Genomic DNA, 17462 nt, shown 5'->3' on the forward strand with positions numbered 1-17462 from the left:
TAGGCAAAAACAACAACTTGTAAGTAAGGGATAATGTATGGCTTATAGATAAATCACAGACAGGCTGATTAACCACCGACGCGAAGCGGAGGTGGTTCATCACCCTGAAGGTGATTTATATATAAACGATGACCACTCAGCCATGCATTATCCCGCTTATTACACGGCTACTTAATACACACATTAATAAATTGACCCAAAACACAACAAAACCAGGTATTTCCTTGTTTGGTAATGAAAGTATTCCATAAGTGGCCGGCTGCAGCACAGTCGGAAAACAAGGAAGTGAGTTGATCAAATAGAATCCATTTTCTGGTACTGCTTTGTCAATTTCTGGCTCAAATGTTTTCAAAAACATTTTTGAGTGCAATTTTTAGCTGTAAATGACATTGCTTTGTGTATGCGTTTACATGGCTGTCATGTTGGAAACGGCAGTAAATCAGCGGGGGGCAGCAGGTGCTCCTTATAAATGTTCAGAATAATAGCTGCACCGCTCAACTGTTAAAGGGGGCGCAGCGAGGACAGTATTTATATCAGCCAGATGACGTCTGACGGTATTTACTGCCATAAAGAAACATTTAAGTCCATAGACTTGGCTAGCAAAAACATACATCATAACTGCCCTAAACAAACATTAAAGTCCATAGACATGACTGGAAAAATATTACATCATAACTGCCCCAACCAATTTAGGCCCGACGTCGAAATTAAAAAAATATCTTCTAAATGATGACAATTGTCTGAAAAACCTCATGTTTCTGTATCAGTGGTGCTCAATATTTCATGTCAAGGATCCCAAAAATTTTATGTAATTGGCCACCGACCCCCATCTGAAAATATGTTGTTCCAGGAACCTCTCAGAAGCAAAGATTTGAGTTAAAAACGTTCACTCTGAAAGATTTAAGCCACATTTTCAAGATTTTTCAAAAATAGCAGACCTACAAGCTCGTAGAGCGGCACTCGGTGCCGCGCTATGATCTTGTAGATCTGCCATTTTTCAATAGCTAAAGTGTAACATGATGCTTAAAACATCAAAAGGGGTCCCCCGCCCAGTATGGGCTAAAAACAAACATTGAAGTCCATAGACTTGGCTGGGGACGGGGAATTTATAATTGGGCTCTAACCAAACATTAAAGGCCCATATACTTGGCTGGCCTATGACATAAGTTCAGAAAGCCATGCATTGCCCAGGCTGGGAAAGACGCTGTAGTGTATAATTTTCTGGGGGTGGCAGTTGCGAGGTTTTGACGGAAGTACTGCTCAAGGAAATGACGGATCTGACGGATGTTTCCGGCCTGACACTTCCGCCGATACACTCTCTGCCTTAGGTTGTGACCAGGCTTTTCTCTTCGCAGATGAGTAAGGCTGGGACTGAGGCTACATTGCCTCTCAAAAAAAGAAAAAAGTGCACTTGGAACAGCATGAAGTATTTGGTCGATGAACCCATTCTGGGCGGGAACCCCTTGATGTTTTAAGCATTCTTTTATAATTTAGCTATTGTAAAAAAAAAAAAAACTACAAGCTTATAGCGTGGCACTTGAACAATCGTGAAAATGTGGGGCAAATCTTTGAATATACATTCTTTCAGACCAAATGTTTTTAACTCAAATATTTGATGGGAGTCCATGGAACTACATATTTTCAGATGATGGTCCCAATTACATATAGTTTTCCTTGGGGGGGGGGGGTCTTTGACATGAAAATGTTTGAGAATGACAGACATAGAAAAATAGGTTTTTCTGAAAACTGGAAAATGTTGTAGAATCGTCCTCAGGTCTAAATGGGTTATAAACAATAATCTCTCTTTAGGTTAGCTGTGGCAACATTTCATTCAGTAACTGATCTATAGTAAAAAAAAAAATCACACCCGTGTGAACTGAGTGGTGCAGCCCCCCCCCCCCACCTCTCTCTCTCTCTCTCTCTCTCTCTCTCTCTCTCATTAGCAGGCAACATTGCAGCACTAGCCCTCTCTCTGTTTCTGGCGCCCCCTACTGGTACACTATAGTCATATACTCGTGCTCATGGCCACATAGTCACATAGGCACACCTACCAGTACACTGGTACTGAACATGCCTGGAACAGTACGATAGTCCTACGTTGTGAGGCAACAAGCAGCGGGTTCATGTATGAAGACACATCCTTTCTTAACATATTATCCAGTGATGTGCAGATGTATGTCAGTTTAGTCAAACACCACTATCAATATTGTAATTGTTAAGTTAAACATTATTCAGTCAATATCAGCAGCAGTCCGACGTGTTTAGACCATACCAATATACAGGTAGTCACGTATCATATGAACATGGGGTTTCAATAATTGGATTTCATATACAAAATCGGTCTGACTGAGTGCTGGAATCATTGGTATGACCCGAGCACAGAGACAATGAGCAGGCCTAGTGGCCAAATTAATTCAAGAAAGAAATGCCACAGACCCCAGTCCAAGCCGGTTCAGCCGCCCACGATCCACTTCTGAGAAGAGAAGCCACATCGCACAGTCTGACTGCCATGTTAGTTTGGAGTTGTCTGCAAAAGAGGACACAAAAAGAGCTTCATGTTAGATCAACAAGAACAGTGATGCACAGTGAACAGTCAGTGGTGATAACATGTCATTGTTGGAAGGGAGGGACTCGGTGTGGGCTGATAGTATGTTTTGGCTGTCCATATAAATGCAGATTGGGTTAAACCAGGAAGAGGCAAAAGGCAACGTTTCACTCAGTTACAAGTCAGCTTGGGTGAGGAACAAAGAAGAACCATGGGATGTATAAATATTCGGTCAAGAATGGAATCAGCTGTCTAGTGTCTACAGGAATGAGCACAATAAGCATGGAAAGGCAATTAATGAAGTAGATGGACGCTTCGCAGAAAGGTGTACTGAAATCACAAATCAGAAAGTTCGCTCACATCTAGCAGATGGAGCCGTTGCTTGAGCTAATGCACACCGGCACATCATCAAGTTGGCACTTAAATATTTCAAAAATCTGAACAAGCAAGATCTATAAATATTACCCAGAGGTCATGACACACAGCTTTACCTCCAAAAGACAAACAAACTTAACACTGGCAAGCTGTGAGCTGACAAACCTTATGACGAGAACATGTCTACTAGTGCCTACTTTGCCTTAAACTCATTACCAATAAATTAACAAGCGTCTAAATCCATGCAGTCAGTTTAATATGGACACACACACACAGACACACACTTAAGGTATGCCTACACATGCAGCGAAGAAAGAAGCATCTTTGTGTGCGTTATAATTTGTGTGTAATCATAATCAAGAGTCATCAGAAAAACACCATAACAGTTAAGTAGACTGCACAAGAATACCATTTGTTTTCTTGGTTTAGGCACGCTTGATATCATAGCTGCAAATTGTTCAATATTAGGGGTAATAAGAGGTGAATACACCCATGAATGGTTGCAACCCACGCCTCTAAGTGCAAACGCACAAGCAAAGAGAAATGTTGCCACTGGCAACAGTCTGACATTGAAATCCATAGTTGTTTGAAAGGTGGTGTACTTTTATTTATAAGCTTTGATTTACACTACATTAGTTGGTATTTGTAACCCTTGGGATTGTCATTTTTGCCTGGACTTAAATACGCCATTTTCACTACATTCTCTCACCAAACTGCTTCCCACAAATTAATTGAACATGACCCTGTACACATGAGAAATTAAAAAGGAAAACATTCAAAGATTAGCCCAGGCGCAGAGACAGATTTCTGTACCACCTAAAGGTTATTATGTTTTATGTATTCCTACACGTCTCTAGCCCCATTTTGGGCAGGAACCACTTTTTGGTGTTTTCAGCATTATGTTATACTTTAGCTATTGAAAAATAGCAGATCTGCTATTTTTGAAAACTTGTGAAAATGTGGTGCAAGTCTTTGACTATTTATTCCTTCAGAGAGAACATTTGTAACTCAAATCTTTGCTTCTGGGCGGTCCCTGGAACAACATATTTTCAGATGGGGGTCGCGGGTCAATTACATAATAATTCTGGGGCTCCTTGACATGAAATAGTTTGAGAACAACCGATATAGAAAACTATCATGATTTAAAAGACATTTGTAGAATCTGGTATCAGGTCGAAATGGGCTAGTTTAGATTTTGGTATGATAACTCTTCCAATTCAGTAGCTTAATGCCAGTTGTCACTAGGTATATGTGACCACACCATAGACAACCTATAAAAGGCAACATTTTCCAAATGTCATTATGCTTTAAGACAAGTAGCATGAGACGTGTCAAACTAGGGGGTGTTCATGATTCAGAATCCTAGTCTAAATTCGGCCATAGCCACTTATGGCTTATGTGCTGACCTCATCACATTTGTGATGACAGGTATGGCTGTTTTTAGCCCAAGGAGAATAGAAATATATGTCACCTTAAGTGGTACCAATTCATGAAATTATCAGTGTTGGCCCCTGCACTAGATGACCGTGATTCTGGTTATGACCTAAACTGTCTATTCTTAGTCAAATGGACCCAAGTTAGAACTGTACGTACCGCCCCACCCCAAATGTACAGCAAATGTATTTCCCAAAAATAGACAATCTACAAGCACACAATAATGCGTTGTGACTCGTGAACTTGTAGATCTGCTTTGGTGAATATTCCCCCCAGAATATGCATGCTTGGGTTCAAGTTGTAACTAGAAATGGCTCCTTATTTCTAGTTCCATACATTGACATTTTATATGTTTTTTTTCTTCAGTACAGTGATTCTCTCTCCTGCAAGAACTCAATACAATTCCTGCATTTCAGAACCCTTCCGACAGCTGTCTCCACTCATGTCTGGTGCATCCCTCCTCAATAGGTGCTTTTTCATTAAGTTTTTGCGGAAATAGGAAGCGTGTATTCATTAAGTTAAAACAAAGTAAAGCGTATTGACGGTCGTTTCCATCCACTGATAATGCGACTCATGGTAGATATAAAATAAGCTAATGAAATAAGCAGTAGGTGGCAACATTATGCCAGTACAGTGAGTCACATGCAATTTTACATGTATTTAACTTTGACATTCTTTTAGGCTATACAAAAATATAATACAGGGACTGCCTGGTTGGCGATTGGGCTAAAAGTCCTTTTTGCTGTGCAGAGGCTGCTCGGAATTTAATTAACTATTAAACTAGCACTATATAGCGCTGGTAAGACTAGATTGAAGTTCATCGAACCCTACATATTAAAGTTAATTAAGGGACATTCAAGCCCATAGGCCTACCCGTGAAAGAGAAGAACTACATGAAACATATAGTGATTGCATAAACATCACAGGAATAACTTGGAAGTCAGAATAAATAATGATGCCTATTATAGATAATAAATTATAGCCTATAGGCGATGCCTCGACAGACCTTTTCACCTTGATGAATAAGTAAAGTAATCCACGTCCACGCAATTCACACCATTGATTGATGCGCTTTGTGCGTGCTCTCTCAGCTTAGTGTAACGGACGTTTATACATTGATTGATTAATTGCAGCTACAAAATAGTTGTAGTACACACATTTAAACGTGTTGGTTGCTTATGCAACGAATATAACAGACGAAGCATGCATGGATCGGATAGCCTGCATGGAGCAGGCAGGTTATCTAAAAGTTTCAAATAGATTCTGACATTATAGCGTTGTGTGCGTGCCTTGCATCCATACAGTAGTGATCCAGATATCAAAATGATCGGAGTGCCCCGATAAACTCGGGAGGATTCAGACTTCAGATGGGATCTTTGAACACACTACACGATTATTGGACGGGTGGTGAATTGGGACCTTAAATGTATCGACAACATCACTACCTCCCTAGCCACCCACCCACCCACCGTTCACTCCACATCGGTTTTTGATTTCATTTTCCAGCTGTTCTTGAACCAGTGCGCTCAGTCGAGTGGGCGGGGTCTATGGGCTGGAAACCAGGCTAGAAAAATAGCAGATCTACAAGCTCATAGCGCGCCACCGAGTGGCACGCTACGAGCTTGTAGGTCTGCTATTTTTGAAAGATGACTGACGACTTGCATTGAAACATAGCTTTTTCAGAAAACTGTCAGGATGTAGAAGACATTATTAGAATCTGATCTCGGGTCAAAATGGGTTAAACGCACAATATAAAGATAAAGTAATTAGTCAAGCAAACCCAACGTTGAAACTAAAGGCGTCGACATGTAGAAACAGCCAGCAGAAAGAACGGAGGGCTTCACGATGTGATTTGATCAGCATACTGATGTAAAACAAACAGTGCCAACAAACATTAAACGCCATTAACAATAAAGAGACAATATGATGTAATGAGGCACATTATGACATAATTTTCCCTTCATTGTCAATGGCGTTTAGAAAACAAACATTGAACTAAAGACAAATTAAACCTGTGTATAGGAGGGGCTGGCGCCCCTCAAAAATACACAGGGCAGATATGACAACTGAAATATACAAAGAAATTACTGACAGATTAATTTTATAGTTAAAAAAAAGTTAAACATAGGGGAAATATCTGATCTACAAGCTTACCGTGTTGTAAGCTTGTAGATCTGCCATTTCTGCTTTTTTATGTACAACATTGGAATATGGAAACAATGACGATTATGACAAAATGCAATTATCTAATTGAGACAGGCCTGCGTATGTACTTAACACTAGGTGTCCCATTGAATAGCTACTCTTAAACATAATTTGAAATTGCCAACCTGTACTTTTCTTTTTGCTAAATGTAACTGATTGAACACACTAGAATGATTGTTGGCACGAGGACTGGCCACCACAGTCTGCACAGATTTCATACAGAAATCCCAATTATATTTTACCAACTAAGCATTTCAATCTTCTCAAAGCTCGTGGACAAACAACAAACCAAAAGTTTCAAGACAAACCATTGTCAAATGAATCCCTTTAACCCATTTCGACCGAGACCAGATTCTACAAATGTCTTCTAAATCATGACAGTTTTCTGAAAAACCCATGTTTCTACTTTCTATGTCAGTCAATGTCATGATCAAACCTTTTCATGTCAGGGACCCATCAGAAATATATGTAAATATTGCCGCCGACCCCCATCTGAATAGAAGTTGTTCCAGGGAGTCAGGACCCCCGAGAAGCAAAGTAGAGTTTAAAACGTTCGCTCTGAAAGAATATATATTCAAAGATTTACGCCACATTTTCACGATTTTTCAAAAATAGCAGACCAACAGCTAAAGCATAACATAATGCTTAAAACACCAAAAAGGGGTTAAATCCATTGAAGTAGCCCAAAATGTCATCCATGCAATGTCAAACCACTACAGAAACATTTCTGAGACGGATTTGCTTTCAACGTGTGCATGCTGTGTCCTTCCTGATAGTGCCAAGTACAGTCTACACAAACTCAAAATAGTGCTGCATGCGTTCAAGTCAGGCAATGACGTAGGCTTGAACTTCACAGCTCAAATAATCTCTCCCGCTGCTCTTCCCATCTGTTATTTTCCTCTTAGTCTAAAACAGGTAACGTTAAAGACTGAAAAACGGGTCTGCTTTGCTGCTACTTGCACTCGGCAACTCTTGATAGCCCAGTTATGATGAAAAGCATATCAAATTCAGCCAAATTATAATTGAAATTATACTAGACTCCACCTAAACCTAACCGCAAGCATGGGAGCAGCGCATGTCTGACCGCATGTCTGACCGTTGTTTCTGCATGACGGTCCGTTGGTGTGTCTAATCTGCGTGTGCATCCCGCAGTCCTCCCTCACTTGCATATTATGCAAGCAATCCATTTAATCTATAGTATAATAAATGCAGTGGATAACAAATAATACAAACACGTAAAAGCTTGCTTCCATCTCCAATTCAGTATCACCTTCCATTTTAAGTACAAAGTACAAACATTGGCCCTTATCCCGCTGCAGACAATGCCACAAGGCAGAAATATTTCATTAGATAAACACTTGGAAACGGAGGCTTGGCATGAAGCCTCTGCCCAAAAAAAAAATCCAGTGAAGGCTTTCAGTATTTGGAGGCAGCCAACCAGCCTTCATCAGTGCTGGCATTTCAGTGCGGAGCATCTTGTTCCCCTGGAGGCCTTGCCTTGCGGTTTTCATCAGAAAAACAGCCCCAGTTAAAGATCATGGGGTTATTTTGTCCCCCTCCCCCCCACTCCCGTCAGTGCTAGGATAAACCCATCCTCCTCCACACCACACTACAGTTTTACCCCACTGAGCAATGGATCCCTTTAAGAGTCATTAAAGTGTAGCATGTTTAGTTAACTGGTACTCACACATCCCACTGCATTCGCACACAGATTGAGCAAGAGAGAGGGATGAGGGGGGGGGGACTTAACACGCAATGCTACTATGAAAAGAACCTGATACCCAATTTAAATGTCTTTGGTTAAATAAAGAGAATGAATGCTTCTGACTTCTAGCACACCCGTCAATATTTCATAACCATCTGCTGGTCTGCTTCAATGCCACTCACTGCATACAGAATGCTGTAACATTGTTAGTTAGGTATGTTCTCAGAGTCCACGTGCTACATTGATTTATCCATATGTCTTGCACTGTAGCTAAATTCTTTGTGATCTGTGCTTTAAAGGAGAATTCCATGCTAGAAGGCTTTCTTACCTTTCTTAGTAGTCGTTACGTCCCCACCAAAGAGGTCCAGGTGTTTTTTTGTGCAAATACTCCTTATTGGCTATTTCCCCTATAGTAAGCCCTCAATGAATTGCATTGAATGGGAATTGAATGGGGCTATGGGGTGTTGTACTAATTCGCTTATTTCCATCTAAATAAGTAGCAAAGTGTGCCGCCTGGGATATTATTTACATTATGAAGAGGATATATTCAAAATAATAATAATTTTGAGAGATGGAAATAAGCGACTTAGCACAACACCCCATAGCCCCATTCAATTCCCATTCAATTAAATGCAATTCATTTAGGGCTTATGGTAGGGGAAATAGCCAATAAGGAGCTTTTGCACAAAATAACACCTGGACCTCTTTGCTTTGGGACGTAACAACTACAAAGAAAGGTAAGAAAGCCTTGTATGGAATTCTCCTTTAACCAAAGGCCTTCCTCCATTTTAGGATGCCATTAGGAGTGGCAGGTTTTGCCTCAACCACTCAATGATTTGTCCTTGGTCACTGGTGACCAGGGTTGGTTCTTGGAAGTAAGACATGTTGACAGTTGAAATTCAACTGAAAGAATTATGCCAATAAATACAACTGCGGGAAAAGAACAAAAGCCATTTTGATTTGTAATACTACTGTGCTAGACAAATGGTAAACATACAGACATACCGTTAAAAGAATTGTCAAAACAACAAGCACCGCTTCAGATTTAATGTGTAACAAATCCCTGACACATGTAGCATCATGCAACAAGGAATAATAAAGACCTCCCTCAGTAATTCAACAGTAAATAAATGAATGAGGTGTGATTAAAGCAACTGCCACAGGACTCAGGAGACTCTAGTCAAAGGGTTGACATCTTGTTTTCAATTAATGGCACTGGTGTCATCAATAAAATAAATGCTTTCTACAAAATATGCAGCTAGTACACCAACGAACATGAGCACCTAGCATACTTGTGAATATAGATTAGTTTCATTTTTCTCCAAATTGTTGGGATTGTTATGGACCGTTATCTGGCATATTTGAGCAGCTGGCATAAACAAAGTGCAAGTCTTCGATCTGAAATATAGTAGACAACTAGTATATTTGATTGGAGCCAACTAAATCAATTTCACTGAAAAAGCACCTGAACTGCTTAACTGCATAAAAATAATCTGGAATAAGAGTGTAAATAAACTGGATCACCATTTTCAAACTATCACAACAGAGTGTAAGAGTAGTCCAACCAGTGTACCCCGCTTAATTTAGTGTGATAGAATTAATCACAAGTCATATTGATTATTTTTCAGTTTTGGGATAGGAGTGTTTGGCAGATCAGACTTTTTCCAGATTAGCTAATTCCCACAACTATTACGGTCAATACGGTGACTGACAATACATTTAAATTTTTTTTAAAGGGGCAGGTCCCCTATAAATATGCTGTTATGACATGAGTATTTAGAGCTCTCCGTCAGAACTACACCAACCCAGCTACAGAGTGCAGACACAGCAACAATCATGGCCTGTCCGTCCTTGTAAAATATGGCCCACACACACACACACACACACACACACACACACACACACACACACACACACACACACAGTGACTGAAAACAGTCTTGACATCGCACAGCATTTCATACTACAGGCATATACTAGATGCCTGAACATCCATCTCCAGCAGGGAGGAATGCAATATGCAAATGATCTAAACTGAATGCAAATGAACTAAACAGAAAACCAGTGTAGTTTGTGTCCAAGTAGTTGACACATGCATGCCCCTGCCCCTCTGGCTCAAACTGGGCTGGATATTAGATTTGTGAATTGAATATCAACGCTCCAATGGTAGTCACAGAAAATGTAAATATACCCAGTAAAATATACACTCAAGACTAAAAAGGCAATTTGATAGATATACATCATTATCTTTAACTACTTAAACAACCATCATCATCTTTAACAACTTAAACATCCAAAATATGGTAAAATCAAAGCTACAATAAGGTTGGGGGAGGTTGGACTCATACCTTGCTTTGTGATGATATATCATAAACCAAATTACTAGTGTGGTTTACCCAGTGCCACCACATAAACATTACCAAAGTGTACCGTTATGCAAATTAGCAAAAGTGTAAACTACATGGCTGTGCTTTGCACTGCACATACACGTTTCAATTGACTACATTCACACAGCGGCCATATTGCCCTCGTCATTTGCTGGTTCGGAGGAAATGCCACTTCCTGGCACTGTAAGTATGAAGTAACAAACACCCAGTGAATATGGTGAATGTCAAAATACAGAGAGCAGCTGTGAGCGTTGGTGTTTCGTGATCACAAACCAAACTGCAGTTAAGTAGCACTCCTCAGCATCTATCGATGTCTGCTCCCTCTCCAAACTACAATCATGTTCCATTTCCAACTTTTTTTTTGTTGCAAATCACCTTTTTACAAAATAGCATCCCTGCTCATCAATAACCATGCTTATGCCAGAATACTTCATTTCAAAACAAGTGGACATTGCACTGTTTACATGACAAACCATTAAGAGAATTGTGAAGCTAAAACAAATGGAGGGAAAACAGTTGAGACTAAAAAGGCAATTTGATACCAAGTGTGTGTATATATATATATATATATATATATATATATATACACACACACACACACACACACACACAGTAGTAGCACATGTGGGAGATCTTTACGAGTTGCTGTGATTCAGTGACAAGGTCCAAGGACACTGCAGTGCTGGCCTCCGGCAATGACCAGCACACACGGAGGGAGGGACACCCTGTGGCCAGCACACAAAATAGACACGGAGGGAAGGGGAAGAGAGTCCCATGCGCCACCCACTGAGCCCAGACTAAGTCAACTGCAACAAGCGAATATTTAGAAAGAAAAATACAGAAAGAAACTAGAGAATATAGGGGGATGGGATAGGGTTTTGAGGAGGACAAAAGGGGGGGGGGGGGGGTTTTGTTGCCAAAGCCATCCCCCGTACACTAACCTAATTCTCTGACAGCCCTAGTGCACATTACTGCATAGCACACTGACGTGGCCTTTGGAAGTTCCTGCGTTTTAGTAGCTCTGTCAGCAGCCTTTATTTAGAAAAAGGCAAATGTCTTAACTCAATAATACATCAAGACAACCACTCTTCCCCCGATCGCTCAAAGAACATGAAGCCACTGCAATTGTAGAAGGCAGCGGAATGCTGAAGGGGGTAATGCCTGAAAGCTGTGGATATTAATAGAAAATATCATGGGAGGAGGATTCCCGTGCGATACCAAGAGAATGAAAATGCTGGACTGGGCATGAGGTCAAACAATGCACAATTTAATGGATAGGATGTGATGTTGGCCAGCATTAATGATGCTAAATGTGCCTGCACTCTCCATGAAGGCCGTAAACACCCAGAGCACAGTGCTACTGAAGTGTAGCATAACATGCTCACATTATAACACATTGAAGAGTTACACTGTTTTATATCTGTTCACCACAATTTGCACTAGATTTAAAAAATATATATGCTGAATCTAGAGTTGCAACACCAACCGTTGACAGCCCATGCATCCAAACAGAAAAGTCCTATCTGATTAACATTAAACTTTTTTTGCATTTATAAAAAGCTTGAATTATCCCCTTTCTAGCTGCAAATTGTTGCATAAAAATCCACCGTAGACATGATATGAGCTATTTTCTGTCAATAAATTCTGTGCAGGTGATTATTTTTCTAAGTATTGGAGTTTGGAAGCGCTCGTTTTCAAAAATGCAACCTCCTGGCTGCATTATGTGCAATTTCAAAACATGTGGTACGCAGGGCCATTGAGGGATTCCCAACGAAAGCGTCCAAACTCAAAAACAGAAAAATGTTCACCTGCACAGAATTTCTTGAGAGAAAGTAGCTCATAACATGTCTACGGTGGATATTTATTAAACAAACACTTTGCAGATAGAAAGCGTATAATTCAACCAAAGTTTAATGCTGTTTAATACGATCAGATAGGACTTTGTTTGGTTGCATGGGCTGTCAATGGTTGGTGTAACAACTCTAGATTGTTACAAATACAAGTGACACAAGTGTTGCAAATTGCAGCTACTCAATAACCCTTATTTGACTCTCATTCACTTAGCTGGGGGGACAATGACCCCAGACTCAATTCAATTCAATGGGCTTTATTGGCATGAGAAAACATACGTTTACATTGCCAAAGCAGAAAGAACAATACAACAATACAGCAATACAATCAAACAGACTCATAGTAGTCAAGCAACACTAGAGTGCACCACACCCTCAGGCCTCGACCAGTCTGTATTGCTGGTCCATGCTCTCCATTCCCACAGGCCACCTACGAAACAGTGCATCAGCAGTCTCCTGCTAAATTAACTCGTCAGTTGCTGGCTTGATGATACAGGATATATTGGTGACCTTCTGAGTCACTGCAGACTACAGCTTGAATTCTTGACACAAGGCAAACCCTGCTCTCTGCACACTTGCCTGCTCAGTATTCAATGCCAGATACAATAGTAAGTACCTAAGGAGCCAGAGACAATAGTAACTCTACTAAGGAGGCCAACTAAATAGAAACTACAGTAACACTGAGAACGAAATACTGCATAGCATTAGACTAAAAACCTGATTCTTAGCCTAGCATTTGCATGAACTCAAAGTGCACCGTGTACACAAATAGCAGTTATGGATGATGGCAACAATATGGTTGTGCGGATATAAGGAATAAACACATTGGCCTGCACAAAGATTCATCATGAATTCCATAGCTATGTCAAAATGTAGGGTAACACTATGCTGTGGGGACAAGTAAACTGATAATTCCTTGGTTAAAACTAATGGTATAGCCTACATCAAACAATTTAACCCATCCGAGTCCCATTGTTTAATAGCATTACAATTGCAGGAATACAAAGGGGCCAATCATATTATGTCAAAGGAATACACAACTCACTACATGACTACAGCATCTGCTGAATTCGTGTAAATAACATTACAGCCACATGTTGTGGCTAGGCAGCCCACACATTGGAACAGCATTTGGATGAACTGGTTTATTCAATGAATCAAAAGCTTATTAAAGGGGCTGGTTTGTAGTTTCTTCGTGCGTGTTGGGGAGAGGAGCTGGTTGCTTCATTTGCAGCGTGAGTCCGTGACACACCTGTGTTGCGGAGAACAGCCGTGTGTGTGTGTGTGTGTGTGTAAGTCATTGCATAAACCTGCCCGAGTAGGCCTACTACTGCGAGAAGGCATTGAACTGAGTTTAGCCAGGTAGTAAACGCTATAGTGTCCACTGTGTTCCACCATTAAGTCCTCATCTCCGACCACATGCAGAAACACAGGTGGCGTTCATTAAGCTTAACAAATATCAACTCTGGCTGCGACGACTAGGGAATGCTGGTTGTTTTAACGAATACAAAACAATCTGTAGGCCTACGGCATATCAAAATAAATTGTTGCCGTGTATGTGCACTGTGCAGTAACACAAATGGTTAGCCGACGGTTAAAAACACATGTATGTTTTTAATAAAGAATGGCGTCTGGGCCGGCCATGCATGCCTTCTACAGGTACATTAAGCTAGCGTCAAACAAATGCATTGTTCTCGCCGTTGTGGCCGACGTACGTGGTACATTTAAACGTTACATTTGCAGTTTATATTCGACAGATATGACTAGAATATGATGATATGACGTAGGCCTAGGGATTAATTAATTTCCATGAAGCCACTGGGGTTGGGTTGGTAAAGTAAAGCCACCTGCTGCTACACCCAAACTACAGGCTTGGCTAGCTAGCAGCCCAGGTGCGCGGCGTGCACGTCATTTTTTTTTTTTGTGCAACTCCGGGACCGGGCGACACTTTTCTCAGAAAATGAATTCACACAGCCAGCGTCACAGTTCACGTTCAGCTTACCTGTTCTTGTAGAATAGTTAAGACTGGATATACTCTTATAGCTTGAAGAGAGAGCCAGAATTCAATTGCATGAAACTCTTCCTCGACAACTTGACGCTGTAGAGAACGGGGGGCGACGGCGGGTGCGCGCAGTGTACTAAGTAAACTAATTAGACCCTCGGCCAATCAGAGGCGGGACGGTCCAAATGGGAGGTGGTCCTCATTTAGATGTCCAGGCTGCAGGGATATACGTTCAAATAAAGCTCATCTTTGCCACTGCTGCATATTATGTCTACATGAAACAATGAAGTAGTGTACAATGCCATGTGCCTTTAGATCCATACTGGTTAGCGGTAGCCAGTAGTAGTAGGATAGGCATAAAACTAAAAAGGCCTGCCTTGAGTAATTATAAGGGAGGGAATAGCAAGGATATAGCAACGGATCCCTTTACGTCTCCAGCTTCTTCTTTTTGTTACCCAACACACTGCAGTCAAACAATAGCATTAGTTGTGCAGTGCACGGACTGCGCCTAACATGTGCAGCATTCACTTTGCAGCGTTGGAGGTTCAATTTAACCAAGTTACAGAGTAACCTGCAAATGCAATTAAATCCTTGTTTTTAGGGTCAAAACTATGTCCAATATGATCAATTCCATATGTGACAATGTGCTATTTGGTCACGGTTGTAGACTTAAATGTATGAATAAAATGTAATGTGATATAGATGAAAAAGGGATGAGTACCTATTTAATAGTCTTTTTAAATCAGGTTAATTGGGTGCAGCTATTATCCCTCAATTGGCCTATAATTTGGAGTCCAAATAAGCTCAATTGCCTTGTGTTTTAGGGCACAAACCTGTTAATTTTAGAACACAACATGCGATACAATAGCGATCTAGCACGAGCCAGTGTCCCACGTTACAGCTCTCCAGGCCTATCCATGGCCATGCACACTAGAGAAATAACATGGGCGAGAAATTAAGACGCTCGCCCATGAATCTGATTTGAAATAACGTTTGCAATGCTTGCAAGTAGAGTAGGCTAGCCTAAACCATTTATCCCATTGTAGGTCCATCATCTGTCAACGCATAGCAATCCAGACTAGAAATCTGTCAGTCAAATAGAGTCAATGCAAATTGGATTCAGTTGAAATCGTTCGCGCTGACTTTGCAATCGCGTTTACATGCACTAACCAGAGATGAATACAATGAAGGCATGATCTACCCTATAGTCACTGGTTTCATGGAATTTATGCACTAAAATATCCATCCCAAATATTTTAGATCAATGAGCAAATATGTAAAATATCTTACCGTTTCTATAAATGAAAGTTACGGACGTCCTTAGGCAAACAATCTCTGAATCAAGAAAACACCTGGTAATAGGTTGTAAAAAAAAACGAATTCCACTCTTAGTTCAAACTTGGAAACATAAAAGCCAACACAAACAAGATAAAATGAGGAAATTAAATATTTATTAAATCAAAATACAGAATGGGTTCCTTTCAGCAAATGCATTAAATAAAAGGAAATGAACAGAAGAAATAAAAGGAATCAAATAATTAAAAAAGTCGGCTTCTGCCCGTCTCGCTCTTTACAGGTGCGCCACACAAATACGCGACATCACTATGTGAAAAGCTATGTAAGGAGGAGGTTGTCTTTAAAAAGAAGATAGTCCTGTCAGCAAATATATAGGGCCGTATCACAGCAATGCTATACCTCTCCGCTCTCTCACCAGTCTCATCCATTCAACCTACACACGAGCACGCATGCACGCGGAAGTATACCCGGAGTAGCTCCATCCACCCTCGAGCACGTAGTGGTTCTTCAATGCAATTGGCTATAACGCGCTACCGGTTCGGCTTGCCATCCTTCCAAGCCAAAGATGCGATTCGTTCTCACCAGAGTCATTCAAAAATGATCAAGCATTTACTTTAAAACATAGAAATTGAAGTCAAGTGCCGCCATGCAGAGGCATGCACTGAAGCACGCATGCAGGAATAACAAAATATCGGTGCATTATATTCCATTATATGTGAAATGCATTCTTCTGCCACGCCTTATGGGGGGGGGGGGGAGGAACGTCTCTCTTTGACAGACTGAAATGAAGCCGCTCATACAAAACAACTAGCCTACAGGGTACAATCTTGCAGCCTATTCGATGGGTAAGGTACGGATTAGGCTACTTTGATATAGGCTACCCTGTCCTCGATGCTCGTCTGATAATTGCGGTTCACCGTTATCTGCCCCTGTTGGTTCTACACGTACAAGAAAACAAGACACGATAACACGACTCGACACTGGATCTTTCATTGGGTTGGGCTATACTGGCGTTCGGCATCAGCCGTTTGTGCCACGATGTCCCCTCAGTCTGCACGGACTCGACACTGTTGGAAATGAATAGCTCGCCGAAATAACTATCTGATATCGACATGTGCTTTTGCCAAACACAAAATGCGTTTCCCTCATTTTCTATAGGACAGACAGTAGCAGGCATCGCATTGTCACCGTTTTCAGCACTGGAGCATTTCAGGACCACGGAGAGCGCACACGTTTCTGACAATGCAGCACGCAGCTTCCAGCCCTCTCTCCCCTGCGCATATTTGGAAGCATACATTGCCGGCGGTTACACAGTGACAATCACTCTACTATTAACCTCGCCTCACCAGGCTTTCCACCTCCACTATAGACCAGACCAGACATATTCAACTTGAGAGGCAATACGAGAAAATGTGGTTTCGCGTGTCATTTCAATTTGAATAGCACGAGTCATTACGGTGTGCAAGACAGACCTAGGTGTAATGGTATATAGAGACATTCTTGAAAAGGCAAACAGAATGAATTACACTATAGGCCTAATCTAACTAACTTTTAAATTGATGATTTGGAGAGAAGAGCAACAGTTGTGTGTGGGAGGATACCAAGGGATGCTTTAAGGAAGTTCAGAGTTCTCCCAAAGTATTGTAAATCTCCTGCTCACAAA

At 41.0% G+C, this 17462-nt stretch overlaps 1 protein-coding gene across 1 annotated transcript in view; it reads right to left on the bottom strand.

Annotated features, from left to right (window-relative positions):
* The window catches only part of elavl2 (ELAV like neuron-specific RNA binding protein 2), a gene marked incomplete at its 3' end in the record, with an annotated part of 82244 nt that overhangs the window by 24224 nt on the left and 40558 nt on the right, over positions 1–17462 (bottom strand). Inside the window, exon 3 of the mRNA XM_080792160.1 lies at positions 2437–2527. Coding sequence (XP_080648286.1) covers positions 2437–2511 — 75 coding nt within the window. The 5' untranslated portion in view covers positions 2512–2527. The remainder of the gene's footprint in view (positions 1–2436; positions 2528–17462) is intronic.

The sequence above is a fragment of the Protomyctophum bolini genome (assembly GCF_963924005.1).
Source record: "Protomyctophum bolini genome assembly, chromosome: 20".
Classification (NCBI taxonomy): domain Eukaryota; kingdom Metazoa; phylum Chordata; class Actinopteri; order Myctophiformes; family Myctophidae; genus Protomyctophum; species Protomyctophum bolini.